The sequence below is a fragment of the Rana temporaria genome, chromosome 1 (genome assembly GCF_905171775.1).
Source record: "Rana temporaria chromosome 1, aRanTem1.1, whole genome shotgun sequence".
NCBI lineage: Eukaryota > Metazoa > Chordata > Amphibia > Anura > Ranidae > Rana > Rana temporaria.
Window position 1 is genome coordinate 686,138,355 of NC_053489.1, and position 24,974 is coordinate 686,163,328.

The window sequence follows — 24,974 nt, forward strand, 5'->3', positions numbered from 1 at the left end:
ACCCGACGGCTGTTCCCGACGTCCATACCCTAACATGACTTACCCCTGCTTTATGAGGGATAACTTTACGACGGACGTACGCCTTACGTAAATGGCGTAGCTTGCTGCGACGGGCGCAAGTACGTTTGTGAATCGGCGTATCTAGCTCATTTACATATTCAACGCGTAAATCAATGGAAGCGCCCCTAGCGGCCTAGCGTAAATATGCGCCCAAGATACGACGGCGTAAGAGACTTACGCCAGTCGGATCTTAGGCCTAGTACACACGAGAGGATTTATCCGCGGATACGGTTCTCCGGACCGTTTCCGCGGATAAATCCTCTGAGGATTTCGATCCGCTGGATTGTACTCACCATCGGATCGAAATCCGCGCCGAATTCACACCGCGGTGACGTGTCATATAAGGAATTCCACGCATGCGTTGAATCATTACGACGCATGCGAGGGATGGTTTCGGACGGATCAATCCGGTGAGTCTGTACAGACCACCGGATCGATCCGCTGGAGCCGATTCCAACGGATAGATTTCTTAGCATGCTAAGAAATTTTTATCCGCTAGAAATCGGTCGGCCCGAGAAAAATCCGCGGAAAAATATTCGCTGGGTTGTACACACCAGCGGATCTATCCGCTGGAACTGATCCGCAGATAAATTCCAGCGGATAGATCCTCTCGTGTGTACGGGGCCTAAGCCTAATTTCGGCGTATCTTGCTTTCTGAATACAGAAAGAAGATACGCCGGCGCAGCTTTGAATTTACGCGGCGTATCTATAGATACGCCGCCGTAAATTCTTGCTGAATCTAGCCCAAGGTTTTTCTTGGAAATGGTTGACTAGAATGGAAAGTCTCCTCATGTTATCCTTCAGCAAGATAACAAGATATGGTTTCAAGTGGAAAAAGCCTCCATATTATATGTAGATTGTAGATCTTGCAGTGAATGATTCCACCACTAGCAGGCGTTGGCTTTGTCCAGTAAGTTGGATTTGTTGGGTTTCCTCTCACAGGTCCAGGGAAGGAGATCAGAACACGGAGATAACGAGATGGTTTGCCCCATTTTCGCACATTGTGTAGATGGATTGTTTGCCAGAGAGGACCTGGGGAGAAGAGGGAACACCATCAATTGTATTATGGGGATTTAGATAGAAAAGCTTCTTACACTGTAGGAGGAGGTGAAAACTCGGTGTAATTTCACTCGTCACCCACAACACCTATACAAATATATGTCTGGTTGAGTTTCTGACGGCTAGGACCAGGATCTGGACCCATGACATCTGCAGATTATGGTAGAAGCTCTCCTTGCTGAGCCACCTGAGATGCTGGACGGCTCCCTGTCTGAACCCTTGGATAATCTCGCCTCGTACCTTGTTTCTGGTGAACCTTGAACTTCCTGTTTAAGCCATGTCTCTGCACTTCCTGTTTGCCAGATTACTGTGCTCTCTCCAGCCAATATCTTGCTACTTTGCATACCTGAAGCTGTCCTTATCTCCACTACAACTCATTAGACATGTGCACTGCTGAAAAAAATTTTTTTTTCGTTTTTGTTTCATTAGTTTTTTTGCTTTTTTCAGAAATACCAAAATTTGTAAATTCGCAATTTTGGAAATCGAAAAATTTGTAAATTGAAAAATCAGAAATACGAAAATTTGGAAATTCAAAATTTCGGAAGTCCGAAAATTCAGAAATTGAAAAATTCAGAAATCCGAAAATTCGGAATTAACAAATTTCTCAAAATTCGTTAAAATTTTTTTTTTTAAACTAAACAAATTGCACATGTCTACAACTCATTACTGAGCTTCGGACTATGCTTCCGCTTGATACCAACCTACCACTTGTTACCAACCTACCACTTGTTGCTAACCTGTTACCAACATTTTGATGTCGCTTCCACCCTACAACAGTATGGAGACGGGTGGGGCCTTCTTCCCTTCACTCGGCTCAATGCCAACCAAGGGAGCACACACAATCGCCTCCGCCGCTGATGGCGGGTCCTATAAGCGGGCGAAGATGACCAGAGCGCGACAGGAGGGGGCCTCTCCCGCCACCAATAAAAGTGATTTTGCAACGAATCTGCCACTGAGACCACTTTTATCTGAAAGCGGACCGCCCGCTGAAGAAGTGGATACCGGGGTTATGGCAGCTATCTTCTGCCATAATGATGATATTCCACTTCAAAGTGCGGCCTGTAAGTGGTTAAATAAATCAGCCCCTCTATGTCAGTGGATGGGATAGAGAGGCCGGCGGTGCCAGGACAGTTCCACTATTTTTACCACCTGATCCCCACCACGGTCATATTATAGTGAAGTGCCTACAGGGCATCAAGAAGAGAACATGTGGGCAGCTCTTGTTGTATACTATTAGAGGAGGACCACATGGTACAGGAGCCCCTAATATTGTGTGATGTTTCCACAAATCCTGGAATATATTTGCTCCCGGGACTTCTGTTCTCAATAGGATGTTAGGAATTTATGTGATTGGTTTCCTTTTTCTGGCCATCTGATCTGAGTGTTATCAGCCGTATATAGCCGCCCCTCCCACAGTGGTGGAATGCCAGGGCCCCTAATGCCGGTACATCATGAGGACGTGAAGGAAGATACTCACTCCGTTGTGTTATCAGACCAGATCCACTGAGTCATTGCAACGTCTCCAGTCCATGTAACCCCCTTCTGTAATCCAACCCAGAACTCCGCATTCTGACTCTGCATGTGACACTGAAACACATCATATAATAATAATCATTTTTAAGTGTTATTAGAAAATGGGCTCCTGTCCATGAATGGAAAATTGGTGACAAGGCAGAAACCATAAGCAACAAAGAAAGGTGCTACTTCCCCAGGTTTATGAGACTCTTCCTGAGCTGTCGGGTGTAGGATGTGCAGTTGCTCAGCTGCCAATATGATGAATAGATGAAAGACAATCCGCAACTCCATACCTGCTCTTAAATCAGTCCAAATTGATTGTGTCTCCATAAAAGATAAGTGTACAGCAGAGGTTAATGCGTTTCAGCCACAATGGTCTTGTTCATAACCAGGCAGAAACCCCGGGGAGCTCAGGTACTGTACAAAGCACAGGCTATCAGATGGTGTGTGGTTTCCCATAAGTCAGATATTGTAGAAATAGATTGGAGTGCAGTTTGGTGTGAACAAGATAAGACATGATCAGCGTTTATTGTTAATGGAGGGTAGAAAAGCTACTGAAAACAGTGAGAGAGCTGCCAGAGAGCATAGTGTGGGGGGTGGGCAGGAGAGTACAATGCATGAGGTGGCAGGAGAGCTGCATGGATGAATACTGCTGTTCCTTTTTTTATTTTTGTGGTACATGTTTATATACGTTGTGACAGGAAGCCAGGTAAATCTGGGGGTGTTGTCACAGACGGAAGATTAATTTCTCCCTTGTTTAGAAAATTCACCAACTACTATCATGTGTCAGCTGCAGAGGTAGCCAGAAAGGTTTAAGGACGTTGGATAGCTTCAGCTGTTCAGAATGAGAAAATTAAGGCCTCTATAAGTTGTCCAGAGGATTACTACTGAATGCTGCATCCTGAGGCTTGTTGAGTTAAGGAGAGCAGTGAGCGGAAGAAGACTTCTGAAGGTGAAGTGCTTGTTGATATTTTTGCTGTGTGATAAGAAAATCAATAAGACTATTGTTTTCTGCTGGAAGACCAGCAGTGTCTGCCCAGCAGTAGGCTGTGCCAGACTCCATAGGTAGGTTCCTGTCTTGTGAAGGTAGACGGCTCAAGTGGCCAGGGTTTATTTTATGTTTTGTTTTGTTTATGCTGTTTGGATGCTTGCACTTGTTTCCAGAAATATGGAAGAATAAACCATAATCCTTGTTTTTCAACCACCCACGTCTGCCTCTCTGTATAATTCAGTTTGTAGTGAACCCACTCAGGAGGTCACACCCCCCCCGCTACCGAGCTAACCCCTTACAACGTGTATGTATAGCCATGATTAAGGTCTGATGGCTGAAACACATTGGATTTTTTGACTTTTATTCAATTGCTATAATAAAACAATGTTTTAAATCACTTCCATGGCACAAGCCTTTCTTCCTTTAGTGCAGGAGGTGGGGGGACAGCTGCAGGAGATTAGAGTGTAGGAGGTAGGGGAGAGCTCCTGGAGAGTATAGTGCATGAGGTAGTGCGGAGAGATGCTGCAGGGTATAGTGCAGGAGGTGTGGGGATAACTCCAGAAGATAGTGCAGGAGGTGGGGGGAGAGCTCCTAGAGAGTAGAGTGCAGGAGGTGGGGGGAGAGATCTTGAGGAAAGTATAGTGCAGGAGGTGAGGAAAGCTCCTGGAGCGTATAGTGCAGGAGGTGGGGGGAGATCTTGAGTAGAGTATAGTGCAGGAGGTGGGGGAGAGCTCCTGGAGAGTATAGTGCAGGAGGTGAGGAAAGCTCCTGGAGAGTATAGTGCAGGAGGTGAGGAAAGCTCCTGGAGAGTATAGTGCAGGAGGTGAGGAGAGCTCCTGGAGAGTATAGTGCAGGAGGATGGGGGAGATCTTGAGTAGAGTATAGTGCAGGAGGTGGGGGGGAGCTCCTGGAGAGTATAGTGCAGGAACTGTCAGAGAACATAGTGCAGGAGGGGAGGAGGAGTGTAAATGAGGTTGTTTTCACTGGCTAGCAGTGCCGAGTGTTGGGGGATTTTCTGCACCCTTCTGATTAGCATATAGGATAAATTGGAAGACATGGAACATTGTATATTGAAAAAAGAGAATATTGTAGTAATGAAGGGCTGGACTCAGAGAATCCTCTCTGGGGACAATACATCATCACATTGACCGATAGGAAGACAGAATTACCTTCAGTTTGGAGTCTTTACTCCTCACCGTGGCCAACACAGCTCCGTTCCCCACACAGGACCTCTCGCTGTCCTCTCTCGTCTTCTTATCAGAGGAGAGGAAATAACATTTCTGATTGATTAATGTCCATCCCGGGGGGCACTCAGGGGTCTGATCTGGGGTACAATAAGAGAGAATACATAGAAGAGAGGATGGCGGGTTGCTATCAGAGATGTTTCCTTGTAGGTCAGATTATTTATTATTATCATGTTGGAGAATCTGTGATTAGATCTCCACTCTAAAATAAATATTTTAAGCGGACAGACCTGACGCTGATATGGCTCCTCTCAGACACGTAACTCTCTGATTGGCCTCTTGCAGCGTCTGGGTCAGGTTCTTTTGGGTCTCCAGACTTCTGCTCAGCTTCTGTCTCATCACTTTATCTGATATACTGTCTGAAATACAAGGAAGATCCAGAGGATGATGTGGATTTCTCTAATACTTTACTATGGTGATGGTGACAAATCACACGGGGGGTCCTCCTGGCTCATGAGGAAGTTCCCCTCATCTCTAGTTTAGCTTTTATCTGAACAGTTATCACAGCTGGGGGGGGGGGGTAAAGATACATGCATCTCAGGTGAACACAATGGCTGCATCATGAAAACCACCCACATACTGTAAGTAGAATGAGAAAAGAATTGTAGGGGCACTTTTGGACTTACCTAACCTTACCAAGACACAAAGCAAAGTGATATTAGTCAGGAAGAGGAGGCCAAACATGTACAAAGAATTCCAGAAATGGTGACCTGGGAGGACAGAGAAAAGGGCACACTCAGTGATCTCATCCATCCAATCAAATACCTCTGACCCCCCTTACATTACACAGCCCCCTACACCTCTCACACCCCTTACATTCCACAGCCCCCGGCACCTCTGACCTCCTTACATTACACAGCCCCCTGCACCTTTCACCCCCTTACATTACACAGCCCCTGCAGCTCTGACACCCCTTACATTACACATTTTCCTGCATCGCTGACCCCCTTACATTACACAGCCCCCTGCACCTCTGACCCCCCTTACATTACACAGCTCCCTGCATCGCTGACCCCCCTTACATTACACAGCCCATTTATCTCTGACCCCCCTTACATTACACAGCTCCGTGCACCTCTGACTCCCTTACATTACACAGCTCGCTGCACCTCTGACCCCCCTTACATTACACAGCACGTCGCACCTCTGACCCCTTACATTACACAGCCCCCTGCACCTCTGACCCCCTCACATTACACAGCCCCCTGCACCTCTGACCCCCCTTACATTACACAGCTCCCTGCATCGCTGACCCCCCTTACATTACACAGCCCATTTATCTCTGACCCCCCTTACATTACACAGCTCCGTGCACCTCTGGCCCTCTTTACATTACACAGTCCCTTGCACCTATGACTCTCCTTACATTACACAGCTTCCTGCACCTCTGACCCCTCTTACATTACACAGCTCCCTGCACCTCTAACCTGCCTTACATTACACAGCTCTCTGCACCTCTGGCCCCCTTTACATTACACAGCCCCCTGCACCTCTGACCCCCCTTACATTACACAGTCCCCTGCACCTCTGACCCCCCTTACATTTCACAGTCCCCCTGCACCTCTCACCTCCTTATATTACAAAGCCCCCTGCACCTCTCACCCCCTTACATTTCACAGCTCCCTGCACCTCTGACCCCTTACATTACACAGCCCCCTGCACCTCTGACCCCCTTACATTACACAGCCCCCTGCACCTTTCACCCCCTTACATTACACAGCCCCCTGCACCTCTCACCTCCTTACATTACACAGCCCCCTGCACCTGTGACCCCTCTTACATTACACATCCCCCTGCACCTCTCACCCCCTTACATTACACAGCCCCCTGCACCTCTGACCCCCTCACATTACACAGTCCCCTGCACTTCTGACCCCCTTACATTACACAGTCCCCTACACCTCTGACCCCCCTTGCATTACACATCCCCCTGCACCTCTGACCCCCTCACATTACACAGTCCCCTGCACTTCTGACCCCCTCACATTACACAGTCCCCTACACCTCTGACCCCCCTTGCATTACACAGCCCCCTGCACCTCTGACCCCCCTTACATTACACAGCCCCCTGCACCTCTGACCCCCCTTACATTACACAGCTTTCTGCACCTCTGACCCCCCCTTACATTACACAGCTCCCTGCACCTCTGACCCCCTTACATTACACAGCACCCTGCACCTCTGACCCCTTACATTACACAGCCCCCTGCACCTCTGACCCCCCTTACATTACACAGCTCCCTGCATCGCTGACCCCCCTTACATTACACAGCCCATTTATCTCTGACCCCCCTTACATTACACAGCTCCGAGCACCTCTGGCCCTCTTTATATTACACAGTCCCCTGCACCTATGACTCTGCTTACATTACACAGCCCCCTGCACCTCTGAACCCCCCTCCCCTTATATTAACCATCCACCTGTCCCTCTGACCCTGCTTACATTACACAGCTCCCTGCACCTCTAACCCACCTTACATTACACAGCTCCCTGCACCTCTGGCCCCCTTTACATTACCCAGCCCCCTGCACCTCTGACCCCCCCTACATTACACAGCCCCCTGCACCTCTGGCCCCCTTTACATTACCCAGCCTCCTGCACATTACACAATCCCCTTCATATTACACAGTCCTCAGTCTTCTTTACAGTACATGGCCCCTTGCAGCTATTCACCCTCCTTCACAATAAACACCCCCTCAACTCTGCCCCTGCTTACCTTACTCGGGCTCGCAAAGCAGGAGACACAGCAGCACTAAACAGAGAGCGGGAGCTGCAGGAGGTAATTCTTCACACTAACAAGCTGGTGATTGGTTGTTAGGACCACCCAACAACCAATCACCCGCATGTTAACATGTCAAGTTAACCCTGGCAGTTCCCACCCTCTATTCAGTGCTGATGTGTCCCCCTGTGTGTTAGTTACATCGGTAGAGGCAATCTGGCGGCGAGTCGTGGGTGTCACCCCTCTTGTGGGTGTCACCCAGGTGCAGTCCAAACCCTCCCGCATCTCCATAGCAACACCACTGCCTGCATACATTGACCATATTCCCATTTGGGTTTTTACGATTAACAAGTCTGTGACCAGAGCTGGGACATCATGGCCTAGGCAGTGACGTCATAAGGGGCTGTCTTAATTAGAGGGCACACCTTGGCACTGCCTAGGGGCCCCGGCTGCATGTGGGGCTCCTGCACTTTCCCCAAAGCAGCTGGTCCTTGAGCCCATGCTTCCCCAAAAATAGCATACTAGCTCATTATGAATTACTTACCTGAGATCGAAGCCCCTGCAGCCATCCTCGTACACCGCTCTGGCGGCCGACATCTCTCCCGGGTGTTACTTCTGGGTTTCACGGCTCCGGCGCTGTGATTGGCCGAAGCCGGGATGAGGTCACTCCCACGCATTGGCACACGGGAGCCGCCGGTAACCGCACACAGACTGAAGCAACGGCACATATGTGCCATTGCTTTAGTTTGCCCCAGTGCGCATGTGCCGATGACTTCAGCACATGCAGGGGATATCTCCTAAACCGTGCAGGTTTAGGAGATATCTGGGGTAGCTACAGGTAAGCATTATTATAGGCTTACCTGTAGCATAAAGTGGTCTGTAAGGGTTTACAACCACTTTAATGTGGAGCTCCAGCCAAAAGGGGAAGCTCTGCTTGTCTGCCTCCTACCTACTTGATATCTGTTTACCTGCACTGTCTCCATTGTAGGGTCCCCAGAGTATTACTTTGCCCAGGGGCCCATGATGCTATTAGGATGGCCCTGGCTCCAGATGCCGTTACCTGGTGACTCCACCCCATGCCAATATATTTAGTGGCACACCGCGCACCCAGCATTAGAGCGGGAGAGAGCATCGAGTCAACATCGGAAGAAAAACAGAGGGAGAAGAAGAGGGAGAAGACAGCAGAGGAGATCCGGTAAAAGAGCAAGAAGACAGCAGAGGAGATCCGGCAAAAGAGCAAGAAGACATCGGAGAAGACCTGGCAAAAGAGCAAGAAGACAGCGGAGAAGACCCGGCAAAAGAGCAAGAAGACAGCGGAGAAGACCCGGCAAAAGAGCAAGAAGACAGCGGAGAAGACCTGGCAAAAGAGCAAGAAGACAGCGGAGAAGACCCGGCAAAAGAGCAAGAAGACAGCGGAGAAGACCCGGCAAAAGAGCAAGAAGACAGCGGAGAAGACCCGGCAAAAGAGCAAGAAGACAGCGGAGAAGACCCGGCAAAAGAGCAAGAAGACAGCGGAGAAGACCCGGCAAAAGAGCAAGAAGACAGCGGAGAAGATCCGGTAAAAGAGCAAGAAGACAGCGGAGAAGACCCGGCAAAAGAGCAAGAAGACAGCGGAGAAGACCCGGCAAAAGAGCAAGAAGACAGCGGAGAAGACCCGGCAAAAGAGCAAGAAGACAGCGGAGAAGACCCGGCAAAAGAGCAAGAAGACAGCGGAGAAGACCCGGCAAAAGAGCAAGAAGACAGCGGAGAAGATCCGGTAAAAGAGCAAGAAGACAGTGGAGAAGATCCGGTAAAAGAGCAAGAAGACAGCGGAGAAGCCCCGACAAAAGAGCAAGAAGACAGCGGAGAAGACCCGGCAAAAGAGCAAGAAGACAGTGGAGAAGACCCGGCAAAAGAGCAAAAAGACAGCGGACAGAGGGAGAAGAACCAGAGACGGCTAGAAAACAACAGCGGAGAAGACACAGAGAGGGGAGAAGAAATCGGAAGCGACGCTGGAGCTGAATAAATTACTTTAAAAACCTATGACTGTGTTTTATTTTTGACACTTCTTTTTAGGTGAATGGGTAGGGGTACATTGTACCCGATACTCATTCACATAGGGTGGGGGCTGTGATCTGGGGGCCCCCCTTGTTAAAGGGGGCTTTCAGATTTCGATAAGCTCCCCGTCCAGATTCCCCGAATGTACGTATGTACGACCAGCTCAGCGCCCTCAGTCATACAGACAGAGAAATTCCCCAATTGTTTGGGGACTTTTAAGGCACTTGAATTACAAAAATATATATGAGAAGTGAAATGCGTAAAAACAGAATCTATTTGTACATCAACATATAAAAAGAAGAGATGTGGCTAACTAGGCTACTATTATACCAACCGTGAAACGTATGAAAATATGATGAATATTACCCAACGTGTTTCGGAGAGTTCACATCTCTTTCATCAGGGGTATAAGGAGAATCATATAGTCAATCAAGTGGTGTTGTATGTAGACACGCCATGTTTCAGTTAAAAACAAAGTTTGAAAGAGTCTGTACACTTGCCCATCATATTATAGTTTGCGATATCATTATGTTTCAGAGGCATAGAAGAGGAGAAAACGCCACCTATATGGAGGGAGCCGGTAGCACTGAGGCCTTAGAGAGCCAACCCCTGGCCTCAGGGCCGCCATTAGGGGGGTACAGTAAGGGGCCCGGATGGCAACCCCCTTTTTTTTATTATTTTGTTTTTTGTAAGGGGCCCGGAGGTCCCCAGGGCCCTGGGAGGGAACATGCTTTTTTTTTTGTAAGAGGCCCAGGATGGCAACCCCCCTTTCTTTAAAATGTTTTATTTTTTATTTGTTTTGTTTTTATTAAAGGGCCCAGAGGTCCCCTGGGGCCCGGAGGTCCCCAGGGCCCCGGATGGCAACCCCCTCCATATTTTTATAATTTTATATATATATATATATATATATATATATATATATTTTTTTTTTATTAAAGGGACCAGGGGTCCGGAGGTCCCCAGGGCCCCGGATGGCTACCCCCCTTTTATAAATTTTTTTTTTTTTTTTTAAATATTTTTTGTTCTTTATTTCTTTTTTTGTAAGGGGCCCAGAGGTCCCCAGGGCAACCCCCCTTTTTTTTCATTCGTCAACACTCAACACCCAATGCCCCCCACCTCAATTTGCGGCGACAGCACCCCCCCGCTTCTCAATTCGTGGCACCCCCCCCCCCCCCATGCCTGAAGCTGTGTAAGGGGCCCATAATTCCTGATGGCGGCCCTGCCTGGCCTTAATACATGGTATGGAACATGTAGTCCCCAATATGGATGATATAGAGGGGCTTCTAGCTAGAGAGCCTCATAGGTGATGGTGTTCGTGGTAAATCACCAGTTTTTTCTTGTACAAGAATTTCATTAAAGTTTATCAGAAAATATTAAATTAATAATATTAAATGAGTAAAGAGAAACATTTTACATTGTAACATGAAGATAATCATATTACAGGAAAGTATATCTCTATTCGTATATGACATCATATGATTGTTTAGTTAAGAATTAAATTAACCGCTTGCCGGCCGTGTCCTGCACATAAACGTCGGCAGAATGGCACGGCAGAGCAAAGTAACGTATATTTACTTACATAACGAAACTTATATTTTGCGCCGTGCCCCTGCCGCGAGCTCCGTGACCGTGCCCACCGGGACCCGTGAGCTTGATGTCCGCCGGTGTCCCGCGATCGGGTCACAGAGCTGCAAAACGAGGATAGGCAAGTGTAAACAAGGCATCTCCCTTTTCTGCCTAGTGACAGGACAGTGATCGTCTGTTCCCTATCATCGGGAGCAGCGATCAGTGTCATGTCACAGTAAGCTCCGCCCCCACACAGTTAGAATCACTTCCTAGGACACACTTAACCCCTTCCCCGCCCCCTAGTAGTTAACCCCTTCCCTGCCAGTGTCATTTACACAATAATCAGTGCATTTTTATAGCACTGATCGCTGTATAAATGACAATTGTCCCAAAATAGCGCCAACAGTATTTGATGTGTCCACCGCAATGTCGCAGTCACGATAAAAAACGCTGATCGCCGCCATTACTAGTAAAAAAATTAAAAATAAAAATGCAATAAATCTATCCCCTATTTTGTAGACGCTATGGGCCAGATTCAGAGACATGAGCGGATCTTTGTGCGGGCGTAGCGTATCTTTTTTACGCTACGCCGCCGCAACTTAGAGAGGCAAGTGCAGTATTCACAAAGCACTTGCGTCCTAAGTTAGGGCGGCGTATCGTAAATTGGCCGGCGTAAGCCCGCCTAATTCAAATGTGGAAGTGGTGGGCGTGTTTTATGGTAATTACTCGTGACCCCACGTAAATGACGCTTCTTGCGAATGGCGCATGCGCCGTCCGTGAACGCATCCCAGTGCACATGCTTAAAATTACGCCGCGAATACTCATTGGTTTCGACGTGAACGTAACTTACGCCCAGCCCCATTCACGGACGACTTACGCAAACGACGTAAAATGTGAAAAATTTTACGCTGTTCCGACGTCCATACCTAACATTGGCTACGCCTCATAGAGCAGGGGTAACTTTACGCCGGAAAAAGCCTTACGTAAACGACGTAAAAAAATGCGCCGGGCGCACGTGTACGTTTCTGAATCGGCGTATCTAGGTCATTTGCATATTGGACGCAGAAAATCTACGGAAGCGTCCCTAGCGGCCAGCGTAAAATTGCACACAATTATACGCCAGCGTATGCAAGTTATGTCGGCGGAGGAAGCCTATTTTTTCAACGTATCTGGCTTTGAGAATCGGCCTAAAGATACGACGGCGCAGATTTGAAATTACGGCGGTGGATCTGGAGATACGCCGCCATAAGTTGTTTCTGAATCTGGGCCTATATACTGTATATACAATACATTTATGTAGTCACCAGTATATTTGGTGCTCTTTTCAATAGTGGAACATTACGGTTAATCTACCGCTGATTTGCGGACTAATATCAGAATACAGTAGAACCTTGAATTGTGAGCATAATTTGTTCCAGAAACATGCTTGTAATCCAAAGCACTTGTATATCAAAGCAAATTTCCCCATAAGAAATAATGGAAACTCAAATGATTCGTTCCACAACCATTTATTCCTAAATCCTTCAGTTTATAGTCCATATAAAAAGATTATAGCGATGTGATTGGTTGTGTGACCATAAAATGTCCATCTACACATGGAAGCCTCCACAAGATAATTAGAAGCAAAGTCCAGCAGGAGCTCCAGTGTATAAAAGAGAAGAGAGGCGCCTCTAAGTGTAGCAATATGTTACTAAATATTGTTCCTTCATTAAATGTAACCATATTTCTACCAGTGGTGACACGACGTTACTTGTATATCAAGACTTCGCTTTCATATCAAGTCAAAATGTATTAAAAAATTTAGCTTGTCTCAAAACGCTCTCAAACCAAGTTACTCTCAAACCAAGGTTTTACTGTATTATTATGGTATGTCAACTAACTGTAGTGGAGTTTACCTGAATTAAAAAGGAAATATGAAAAATGAGGAGGGGGAGGGGTTCACGACAAGGAGGGGAGAGAAAGCAAGTAGGAAGAGGGAGGGATAGGAGGTCACTGAAGGTAGGTTACTCCCAGAGGATAATGATATATCTCCACATTAAATCCTCATCTACCATGGTAAAAGTACTTGGTCTTCGAAAATCACCAGTTTTTGAACATAGAGGATAAATGGTCCAGTCCTCTGGTCCAGATTCCAAGCAGGAATCACAGTCATACAGGCAGGGTTAGAATTTATACCAAGACAGATAGGACAGAGGACAAAGACCGAGCCTCGGCCACAGGAGCTTACAATCTAGAGCAGTGGTTCTCAACTCCGGTCCTCGGGACCCACTAACAGGTCACGTTTTCAAAATAACTGAAACGTTTTCAAAATAACTGAAATTAACTGAAACGTTTTCCTCAAGGTAATATTTAAAATCTGGCCTGTAAGTGGGTCCCGAGGACCGGAGTTGAGAACCACTGATCTTGAGGCTCCATGGTGTGCGCAGCCTAATGCATTAAGGTGTGTACCCTTAAGCTCAAACACATGCATGTGTATGTACAGTATCTACATATATATGACCCCGGCACATTGATCTCCCTGCCGGCACAGTAAAAGAGAAGAGCATAAACACTTCTCTTATGGCAGAACCGGTCAGAGGGAGATCTTCCCCATCTTCCTGTTGCTACACAGAGCGATAACACTAATGCGCATGGGGTGATTAGGGTGTGCTTGGGCACACCCGGCACACCCTGTACGCACACCTATGGCTCCATGTAATGATTTGCGATATTTTAGAGATATATTTAAAAACAAATTAAAATACTTGGCTAAATTCCCTGTATAAGCACAGAGTCTTCCTTGGAACATTGAGCAAAGGAGTCATAATAACACAGCTGCCGATGGCCTGTATCTATAATCATCCAATCAAATAGAAGATCTATCATTATTAATATTGTCTTTCTGATGAGATAACAACACAGAATGAGGTTTGTTGCCTGAAATAATAGAAATAATAAAATATTCTTATCATACACACATACCTTGACAACAGTGGGACTTGGGTTGTCTCTCTCCAGTCACTTCTGTCCCGGTAGGGATTACATTGGCGTAGATGGTCTGCTCAGCCATGGTGTTAGTATAGCACTTTGTATAAAGACAGGTCTCTCTTCTGTAAAGGTCTCTCTTCTGTAAAGGTCTCTCTTCTGTAAAGGTCTCTCTTCTGTAAAGGTCTCTCTTCTGTAAAGGTCTCTCTTTTGTAGTTGGTTGGCTAGACGTAAATTCTGAGACAAACCGAGGACACATCTGTCTAGTATTATAAGCCGGATGAACCGTTACCACTAACCACTGTATGTAGATGGAGGACATCAGAGGGCCCGTGAGATCATCTCATTGCAAGATTCTCACAGGTAGACACGCAAACAAAACTGACCAACTGTGTAGTGTAAGCAGTGCCGATCCTGACCTCCCTGCGGCCCTAAGCAAAATGGCATGCCACATTAAAGCTCAGAAGTGGGGGGGCTGCCGAAAATGACATGTCACACAGTTGAGAAGGGGGGGGGGCGGGGCGCTGACGCCAGGGGCATGTTACATTAAAGAGATTAAAGGGGGTGTTCTACTGTCGGAAAGTGAGAAGCGGGAGGTGCTGACTTCTTACCTCTTTTCCCATGCAGCCAGCGAGCCTCTAGTAATTTGGGGGGCCCTCCGCAGCTTTGTGGCTTGCTGAGATAGTTTGATGAGATAGTTTCTTGTTTAAAGTGCTATAAGCTGTTTTACGCTATGTGAGCCTCTTCTCTTTTGCTCTATCATATGGGACTGATTGGCTGTTGAGTTACCATTTCCACTGTGATTCACTTGTACTGGAAAATAGAGGAACTCGCTTGGGAGGATTGGAGACCTTGGCTGGGGTTTGAGCCATAAGCTATTCTGATCTCTTTCCTATGAGATCAGGAAATCTGGTAAGCGGCAGCAATTTCATTGGTTGAGGCATTCCTCTTCATCTGGGATCATCACTTCTTCCTTGGTTGGGTGTTGTGTTTGTTACCACTTTTATCACTGTTGGGGAGGATTTTATCAGCACCAGATTAATTGGACTTTATTTGGACATTATCTTTATTATGACTTGATTTTTTTATATTTATATTGAATTTTCACCTATTCCCATTCAATATTTATTTTGATGAGATAGTTTCTTGTTTGGGGCCAGTGTGTCATACCAAGGTTCTACGGACAGGCCACTGTCTCAATAGGTTTTAGGGTTTAGTCACTTTACTTCACCTACTCCGCTTTCACTGTGGAGAGGGGGGTGCAAGTGACCTTAAATATCACGTATGGTGTTTTTTTTAAACTGACCAACTGCCTAATGAACCATTTAGTTTATGTACACAATCACATGGCTCTACCTGAATCTGATACTTCCAATATCATTCCATGTATATGAGTTGACATACAGTATCTCACAAAAATGAGTACACCCCTCACATTTTTGTAAATTGATCACACCTGATGTACTGACGCCCCATCGAATTTCTTGAGACACTAAGCGACGGTTTACACATCTGCGGCTTCAAAGTCGCCCGGCTCTCACACAACTCTGAAGCTGCCCTATATAAGAAATGTCACAGCTTCAGCCGCGTCATTTGATGGGCTGTGTCCAGCGGTGAGAGGAGGTTGGCGATGCTGCGCTCTGGATGGATGGATCTTCTCATCGCTGGACCAGAGATCACCCGCACCCGTCGCTGGATACAGACAACGTTGGAGCAGGAAGCCGGGACCGAGAGTGGATTATCACTGCTGGAGTTTTTTTTTTATTATTAATAAAGGACTTTTTTCTACGGTGTGTGTGTGTGTGTGTGTTTTTTCCAACTATTTACACTTTCTTCGTGAAATGGTAGGGGTACAATGTACCCCATTACCAATTCACATGGGGGGGGGCAGGATCTGGGGGTCCCCTTTGTTAAAGATTCTGATAAGCCCCCCGCCCGCAGACCCCCACAACCACCGGGCAAGGGTTGTGGGGATGAGGCCCTTGTCCCCATCAACATGGGGACATCCTCCCCATGTTGAGGGCATGTGGCCTGGTACGGTTCAGGAGAGGGGGGGGCGCACTCTGTCCTCCCCTCTTTTCTGCGGCCAGACAGGTTAATCTGCTCGGATAAGGGGTCTGGTGTGAATTTTTGGGGGAACTCCACGTAATTTTTTTTTAAATTGATGGCGGGGATCCCCTTAATATCCATTCCAGACCTGAAGGGTAATGGAATTTGGGGGGACCCCCACACTTTTTTTTTATGAATGAATTCGCTCTGAATTGCCAGAGCCGACAATTCATTATAGCCGCAAAGCCGGTTTTAAATGCCTTTTTTTCTTTCAGAAATGACACTTTGTGCAGGGACAGTTCTATATACGGGAAACATGCGCTATTTCACATGCTGACTTTACACCCCCCCTTAGGTACGAAATTTAAAGTAATATTTCACTTTTATTGTTTCACTTTTAGCATTATTTAATTCACTGCTCCTGAAAAAACGACCGTTTTTAAAACTTTTTTTTGCATTGATACATGTACCCAGGGGCAGGACCCGGGTCCCCAAACACTTTTTAGGACAATAACTTGCATATTAGACTTTAAAATTAGCACTTTAGATTTCAAATGTTCGAGTCCCATAGACTTTAACGGGGTTCTAAAGTTCACATGAACATTTGGTGTGTTCGCAAGTTCTGGTGCGAACCGAACAGGGGGGTGTTCGGCTCATCCCTAGTCAGGAGACCCTTCAAGGCTATATATGTGGATGTCTTACAGAAAGTGAGGGGAGAGGGTGGCCAGACACACGCTCTGCAAGCCAGGAGGTGCTGCAGGATGATTTTGTTTTATAGCCATCCCGGCCGAAAAGGGACAATACAATATAGGCAAGTGTTACTGCACTGTGTAGCTCACTGTTTGTTATATTACTGTCCAGGCGCCTGCAGAGGTGGGGGTGCCAAAGTGGCAGAGTTCTCCCCTCCCTCCTTCTCTCCTTGTTTGTGTCCATCCAGAACTAGTGTTCTGAGCATAGGTGTGTGTCCGTCCAGAACTGATGTGTCTCTGACCATCTCCTGTACTATGTCTGCAGTTTCTGACCATCTCCTGTATCATGTCTGCAGTCTCTGATCATCTCATGTACTATGTCTGCAGTCTCTGACCATCTCCTGTACTATGTCTGCAGTTTCTGACCATCTCCTGTATTATGTCTGCAGTCTCTGATCATCTCCTGTATCATGTCTGCAGTCTCTGATCATGTCCTGTATCATGTCTGTAGTATGTCTGGGGGTCTTTCTCTCTAACAGAAGCCCTCTCTGTGTCCATCAGAGAGGCCCCCCCCCCTCCAGGTCCCAATAAAGTACTCTGCTTCTCTTCCTGTATTTTGTTTGTTGTTAAGAGATCATGTAAGGATCCCAGGGTAATGAAGACTTTGTGGGGGGAGCATCTCTGTAGTTGAGTCTTTGCCATATAAACATTTGTAAAGGGGAGGAGTTAGTAAAAACGACCACGCCCATGTGGGGGCGCCAGAAATATTTCTGCACCCAGGTGCCTGTGACCCTAGGATCGGCCCTTATACTGTCACTCCTGTGTGGGAATCCGAGATATCTGTTGAGGCTTCTTTGATTCACTTTCTTTTTGCATACTGCAAGTGGCTGGTTTGTGATGAAGTGTTTATGTTGGAAGGCTGGTCGGTAAGGAGGCTTGGTTTTTCCCTGGGCATTCCCCAGGTTTTGTTGTTAAACATGGTTTAATATCATAGCTCTGGAATCTCGCTTCCTGATTCATACAGGCAGATGACCACAAGTTCAGTTGCAAGGTAACAAGTTACATTCAAAGCTTTTTTTTAGCCTATCAGAATCTGGCTGGGACAGTAAGATGAAACGCAGTGATTACCACTCTGCCAGCAAGCTTCAAAGAGAATAAGAGCTAGCTAAGACGGCACAGGGCTCATAGAGATGGTACATGCACAAGGCTGCCCCTAGAGGCCAATATAATATATTACAAGGACTACCGCTTGGCAATATCTCATTGGACAGAATGCAAGTGGGGGTGGTTACGAGTGGGTGTGAATGTTTGAGTAAAAAGTACACAAAGAAGAAAGATCTGCCTTTTTCGCCCCTGGCCTGCTTGTGAGATGGGCCTAAGCTATGAGGCTCAGGCCCTCTTTTGCCATCCAGAGCCCAACTGATAAGTCTATATCTAAAGGATTGTGATAAGTGTGTTTGATATTCTGCTGTTTAGTGTTTGCAGTGGCGGCTGGTGCTCAAAGTTTTTGGGGGGGCGCAAACAAACGAAAAAAAACAAACAATTGCAGCCTCACTGTGCCCATCAAACGCAGCCACTGTGCCCATCAAATGCAGCCACTGTGCCCATCAATTGTCGTCACTGTGCCATCAATTGTTGTCACTGTGCCATGCCATCAATTGTCGCCACTGTGCCATCATTTGTTGCCACGGTGCCATGCCATCAATTGTCACCACTGTGCCATCAGTTGTCGCCACGGTGCCATGCCATCAAACGCAGCCACTGTGCCATCATTTATCTCCACTGTACCATGCCATCAAACGCAGCCACTATGCCATCAATTGTCGCCACTGTGCCCATTAATTGTCACCACTGTGCCATGCTATCAAACGCAGCCACTGTGCCATTATTTATCGCCACTGTACCATGCCATCAAACGCAGCCACTATGCCATCAATTGTCACCACTGTGCCCATTAATTGTCACCACTGTGCCATGCCATCAAACGCAGCCACTGTGCCTTCAATTTTCGCCACTGTGCCCATCAATTGTCGCCACTGTGCCCATCAATTGTCGCCACTGTGCCCATCAATTGTCACCACTATGCCATGCCAAATGCAGCCACTGTGCCATCAAACGCAGCCACTGTGCCATCAATTGTCACCACTGTGCCCATCAATTGTCGCCACTGTGCCCATCAATTGTAGCCACTGTGCCCATCAATTGTTGCCACTGTGCCCTGTAAAATGCTGCCAGATTGCCCCCCCACCCAGGACTTACCTTTCTGGGGTCAGCCATCCTCCTCCCACGATCCCTCGATGTCTTCTCCCGCCCTCGATGACGCTTCAGCCAATCAGGTTACCGGTAACCAGAACCGGTGAACCTGATTGGCTGCGACCCCTGTCAGTGTTAGCCAGGGAACGCACCCCCCGTGCGTCCCCTGGTTAACTATTTGGAAGCCGATTACAGCCCTCAGGGTGTAATCGGAAAGCGGCTCTGATAGGCTCTTCCAAAGCTAACCAGCTGCTGTTATTCAGATGGCCGGTGCTCACCAGGGGGCCGGCCATCTGAATAGTGGGCGGCAGCAGCAATGCAAAGCATGAATCTATGTATTATTGATCAGTGGTGGTGCAGGAGAGAGAGGGGGCGGCGCTTCTAAGCCCTCTATGGACGCACCGCCACTGAGTGTTTGTATATTCCTATTTTCTTGGGAAATAAATGAAAGATATTGTTTTACTAGCAGCAGTGAGTTTACTTTCATAGATAACCTTTATATTATTGTGCTTATCAGAGTCTTAATAGACTAGCTAATTAACATCTTTTGGAAGACTATTGGTATAGTTTATATTGATTAGTTTAAATTATTGCATCATTTACTTCAGTATATCTGCCACTTCATTGTTTAAAGCAACAGTGTCCCTTTTTGGTCTGGGGGGGTTCCTAGCTAGTATTAGCCTAGGAAACGGTAAACAGCTCAGGGTAGCGTCAGGATCGGCTTCTGACGGCCGCTTAGATAGATAGCAGTCCGGTCACATTGATAGCCTATAGTCAGATTAGGGACCAAGAGATCGGATAGATAGGCCTGATTTGCCTTGCAGGTGGTGCGTTCCAGACTTCTTCACTATCTGTATGTAGCGTCTGTGTACTTTCAGTCCAGGTGCTATCTTAAATTTTGAGGGGGATGAGAGAGTTACTTTGCTCTCATCCGGTTAATTTGTGTAAATTGGGTCTCTGCCAGGCTGGGCCGTGCTGTGGTTTCATTCTGTGTTCCAGAGATGCTTTTCCACCTCGGGGAGACAGATGGCGTCAGAGGGGTCCAGGCGGAGGTGCCTCTCTCTAGCAGCCAATCGGAGGGGTTTTTCCCTCGCAGGGCATGCTGGGGGAGGGTATTTCTGAGGCAGACGCCTTTTGGCGGGGTTCTTGTTCCGGATGCGGCACCCACCTTCAGGGTGTGCGCACATCACGGCCCTTGGCGATATGGCCTTTCAGGCCGGGGTGCGTGTGCTACGAGGTGTCCTTGGTTCTGGGACCATTCTGGCCTGGAGCAACTGAGGCTATGGCGGGGCCCCAGTGATCTACTGGGTCTCCCAACTTTCTGAGGAAGATCCCAAGCAATCCCCAGGAAGCCACCGCTCCTCAGATGTGTCAGTGTTCATCCTCTCAGGCCAGATTGGGTTACACCTTGCAAGCCAGCACATCAGGGGCCTTGCAACCGAACTGTGCCACGGGGCCTAATTGGAGGTATTGGTGTTAAAGGCCTTTAGTTATACAGTAAAACCTTGGTTTGAGAGAAACTTGGTTTGAGAGCATTTTGCAAGAAAAGCAAAATGTTTTAATACATTTTACCTTGATATACAAGCGATGTCTTGATATAAGAGTAGCGTCATGTCACAACTGAGTATAAAAAAGAAGAGAGGAGCCTCTAAGTGTAGCAATATGGTTACATTTACTGAAGGTGCAACATTTAGCAGCTTATTGCTACACTTAGAGGCGCCTCTCTTCTCTTTTATACACTGTAAAAAAAATGCTTTGATGTACAAGTGCTTTGAATTACAAGCATATTTCTGGAACAAATTATGCTCGCAATCCAAGGTTTTACTGTATATCCAGATATATAGATACAGATATTATACTGTTTTACTCAGACATATGTACATTCTTCCTTTCTTGCTTTGGTTGTATGTAATGCCATCACTTTATCATTTATAAAGTCACACTAATGGGCAATAAGTTTAAAAGGCTAAAGATAAAAATGTGGCTCACGGTCAAAGTTAAAAAAGCTATAAACAATAAGAAAGTAGCTTTTAAAAAATATAAAAATGAAGGAACACTCGTGTCGTTTAAATGTTACAAAGAATATAACGGAATATGTAAAAAGGAAATCAAGGATGCAAAAATTCAAAACGAACGACAGATTGCAAAAGAAAGTAGGACAAACCCCAAAAAATTCTTCAAATATATTAATAGTAAAAAGGTGAAGTCCGAGCATGTAGGCCCCTTACAAAATAATCTAGAGTGGGTGACTGGGGACAAAGAGAAGAATTTATTAAATGCTTTCTTCAGCTCTGTGTATACAAAGGAGCATGGGGAAGCTCATGTCCATAATGGGGGTGGGAGTGACACAGCCCCAAATCCACAATGGCTCAAAAGTGATATGGTCCAGAAATATTTAGACAGAATAAAGGTGGATAAAGCACTTGGACCTGATGGCATCCATCCACGGATTCTAGGTGAGTTGAGCTCTGTCATTTCAAAGCCACTGTATCTAATATTTAGGGACTCATTAATCACAGGAATAGTACCACTGGATTGGCGCAGGGCCAATGTGGTGCCCATATTTAAAAAGGGAACAAAGTCTTTACAAAGTCTTTGCCAAGTAACTATAGACCTGTTAGTTTAACTTCTATAGTTGGGAAGATACTGGGACGTATAATAAAAGACCACATGGATGAGTTCTTGCTGGAAACAAACTATTTAAGCAACAACATGGATTCATGAAAGACAGAAGTTGTCAGACAAACCTGATTTCCTTTTATGAAGAGGTAAGTAAAACCCTGGACAGAGGCGTGGCTGTGGACGTGATATACTTGGATTTTGCAAAAGCGTTGGATACAGTTCCGCACACACGGCTCATGTGTAAGGTAAGGTCTACAGGATTGGATATATCAGTTTGTAAATGGATAGAAAACTGGCTGAAAGACAGAATTCAGAGAGTCATGGTTAATGATTCTTACTCTGAATGGTCGAAGGTTATCAGTGGTGTACCCCAAGGTTCAGTGTTATCAGTGGTGTACCCCAAGGTTCAGTGCTGGGACCCTTACTTTTCAATATATTTATAAATTATATTGGGTCTGAGATCAAAAGTAAAATTTCTGTCTTTGCAGATGACACCAAGCTATGCAGTGCAATAACGTCCTTACAGGATGTCTCCAATTTACAAGCCGACCTCAATGCTCTGTCTAATTGGGAGACTAAGTGGCAGATGAGGTTTAATGTTGATAAATGTAAAGTTATGCACTTGGGGGCTAAGAATATGCGTCATACATACTAGGGGGTAGTACAACTGGGGGATCTGTAGTGGAGAAGGATCTGGGGGGATCCGTAGTGGAGAAGGATCTGGGGGGATCCATAGTGGAGAAGGATCTGGGGGGGATCTGTAGTGGAGAAGTATCTGGGGGATCCGTAGTGGAGAAGGATCTGGGGGGATCTGTAGTGGAGAAGGATCTGGGGGGATCCGTAGTGGAGAAGGATCTGGGGGGATCCGTAGTGGAGAAGGATCTGGGGGGATCCGTAGTGGAGAAGGATCTGGGGGGATCCGTAGTGGTGAAGGATCTGGGGGGGATCCGTAGTGGAGAAGGATCTGGGGGGATCCGTAGTGGAGAAGGATCTGGGGGGATCCGTAGTGGTGAAGGATCTGGGGGGATCCGTAGTTGAGAAGGATCTGGGGGGATCCGTAGTGGAGAAGGATCTGGGGGTTTTAGTTGATCATAAGCTCAATAATAACATGCAATGCCAAGCTGTGGTTTCCAAAGCGAGGAAAGTCCTTTCTTGTATAGAGAGGTATGGACTCCAGAGACAGAGATATAATTTTGCCCCTGTACAAATCATTAGTAAGACCTCATCTGGAATATGCAGTTCAGTTTTGGGCTCATTTCTCAAAAAGGATATCGGGGAACTGGAGAAAGTGCAGAGAAGGGCAACCAAACTGATAAGAGGCATGGAGGAGCTCAGCTATGAGGAAAGATTAGAGGAACTGAATTTATTCTCTCCTGAGAAGAGGAGAATAAGGGGGGATATGATCAACATGTACAAATATATAAGGGGTCCATACAGTGAACTTGGTGTTGAGTCATTCACTTTACGGTCAACACTGAGGACAAGGGGGCACTCTTTACGTCTAGAGGAAAAGAGATTTCATCTCCAAATACGGAAAGGTTTCTTCACAGTAAGAGCTGTGAAAATGTGGAACAGACTCCCTCCAGAGATGGTTCTGGCCAGATCAGTAGATTGCTTTAAGAAAGGCCTGGATACTTTCCTAAATGTACAGAATATAACTGAGTACTAACATTTGTAGGTAAAGTTGATCCGGGGAAAATCCGATTGCCTCTCGGGGGATCAGGAAGGACATTTTTCCCCAGCAAATTGGATCATGCTCTGCTGTTTTTTTTGCCTTCCTCTGGATCAACTGTGGGTATGGAGTTGGGTGTATGGGATTGTACTGTGTTTTTTATTTTATTTGTTTATTTTTTTGTGGTTGAACTGGATGGACTTGTGTCTTTTTTTCAACCTGACTAACTATGTAACCATGTAACTATGTAACTAATCACCTGTTGTGTTGTCTGCAGATCTTTACTCTTAGAAATCTATGCTGGGTGTAGTAGTACTACTGCTGTCATTTATTTGGGATGAGTTACTAGCAGGGATGAGCCCAATGTTCGAATCAAGCGTAAGTTTGACTCGAACATCAGGTGTTCGCCCGTTCGGCAAATACTGAACATTATGGGGCGCTCGTGGCAAATTCGATCGCCGCGTAAGGCTCCATAATGCACTGTGAGATCACAGTACATTGGCATCCTATGATTGGCCAAAACATGCACCTGACCTGCATACTTTGGCCAATCACAGCGTGCCCTGCTGAGCGAGCCATAATTGGCCAAAGGCAGGGTGCTGAGTCCACTCTCAGCACACTTGTAGAGGAGAAATGGGACTACGTGTGTGCCAAGTTCCGGGTCCAGGGTACCTACAACCGGCTGGTATCAGGTCCCCAAAGTCACCAGAGAAATGACCGTTTAACATGGGAGTCTATGGAAGGGGTGCCGGCTTTAAAAAAATCGGTGCTCCCCGGCCGTAGGTCCCCCAGACAACAAACTTTGCACACTTGCAGTCCGGGAGATCAGGTGCAAAAATGTGACTGCAGTATAACCCGAGGGGGGCATTTTCAGCACAAAAAAAATGTGCTGAAAAACTCGGCTTATACTCGAGTATATACGGTAATATAAACACTTGTATGCAATCAGTCATGGTCCTGTCACTACATAGTTGAAGGTAAATCTAGAGGAAATTAAACAAGACAATTGTATAATGTGTAGCCAACTTATACCAATATAATATGGAGGAAAATCTGTACTTTATTGTATTATAATAGCTTACAGTCCTAAAAGAAAACATCCATTGGGGGTAAATTACTAAACAATACCATTGTAGAATATTTGCTTAGCTTAGTGGATAACATGAAGCTGCAATCATTTTATTTGCCACGGAATAAAAAGAAGAAGATTTTTGCACAAGGTTGATTAAATAAAGTAAAATGGAAATGTTGTCCCTCAGTAATATAACAATAGATTGGATTTTCTGTAAGAGCCGCTACAATGGTTATGGAGTGAAAAGGTGGTTACCGGAGGAGAAAAGAACAATCACGTAGCTGAAATAATAATGCCGAGCTGTGCAAGGAATTAAAAACAAGGTTTTTCTTGGAAATGGTTGACTAGAATGGAAAGTCTCCTCATGTTACCCTTCAGCAATATAACAAGATATGGTTTCAAGTAGAAAAAGCCTCCATATTATATGTAGATTGTAGATCTTGCAGTGAATGATTCCACCA

General features: G+C 46.3%; 1 protein-coding gene across 1 annotated transcript; it reads right to left on the minus strand.

Moving 5' to 3' along the window:
* Positions 1-947: 947 nt before the first annotated feature.
* LOC120946058 (C-type lectin domain family 12 member B-like) lies at positions 948-14,241 on the minus strand. Its single transcript, XM_040360767.1, has 5 exons — positions 14,154-14,241; positions 5,100-5,228; positions 4,795-4,949; positions 2,597-2,706; positions 948-1,092 (listed from the first exon to the last, which is right to left on the minus strand). Exons 1-5 carry the CDS (start codon positions 14,239-14,241, stop codon positions 948-950), a joined length of 627 nt encoding a protein of 208 aa, XP_040216701.1.
* Positions 14,242-24,974: the final 10,733 nt, after the last annotated feature.

What these genes read in the sequence shown, in the direction of transcription:
- LOC120946058 (XM_040360767.1), bottom strand. Translation starts at nt 14,241, where the DNA reads ATGGCTGAGCAGACCATCTACGCCAATGTAATCCCTACCGGGACAGAA. An exon ending in AGGAGCCATATCAGCGTCAG is followed by an intron (nt 4,950 to 5,099) that starts GTCTGTCCGCTT and finishes ATTGTACCCCAG; the next exon opens with ATCAGACCCCTGAGTGCCCC. An exon ending in GTAAAGACTCCAAACTGAAG is followed by an intron (nt 2,707 to 4,794) that starts GTAATTCTGTCT and finishes GATGTGTTTCAG; the next exon opens with TGTCACATGCAGAGTCAGAA.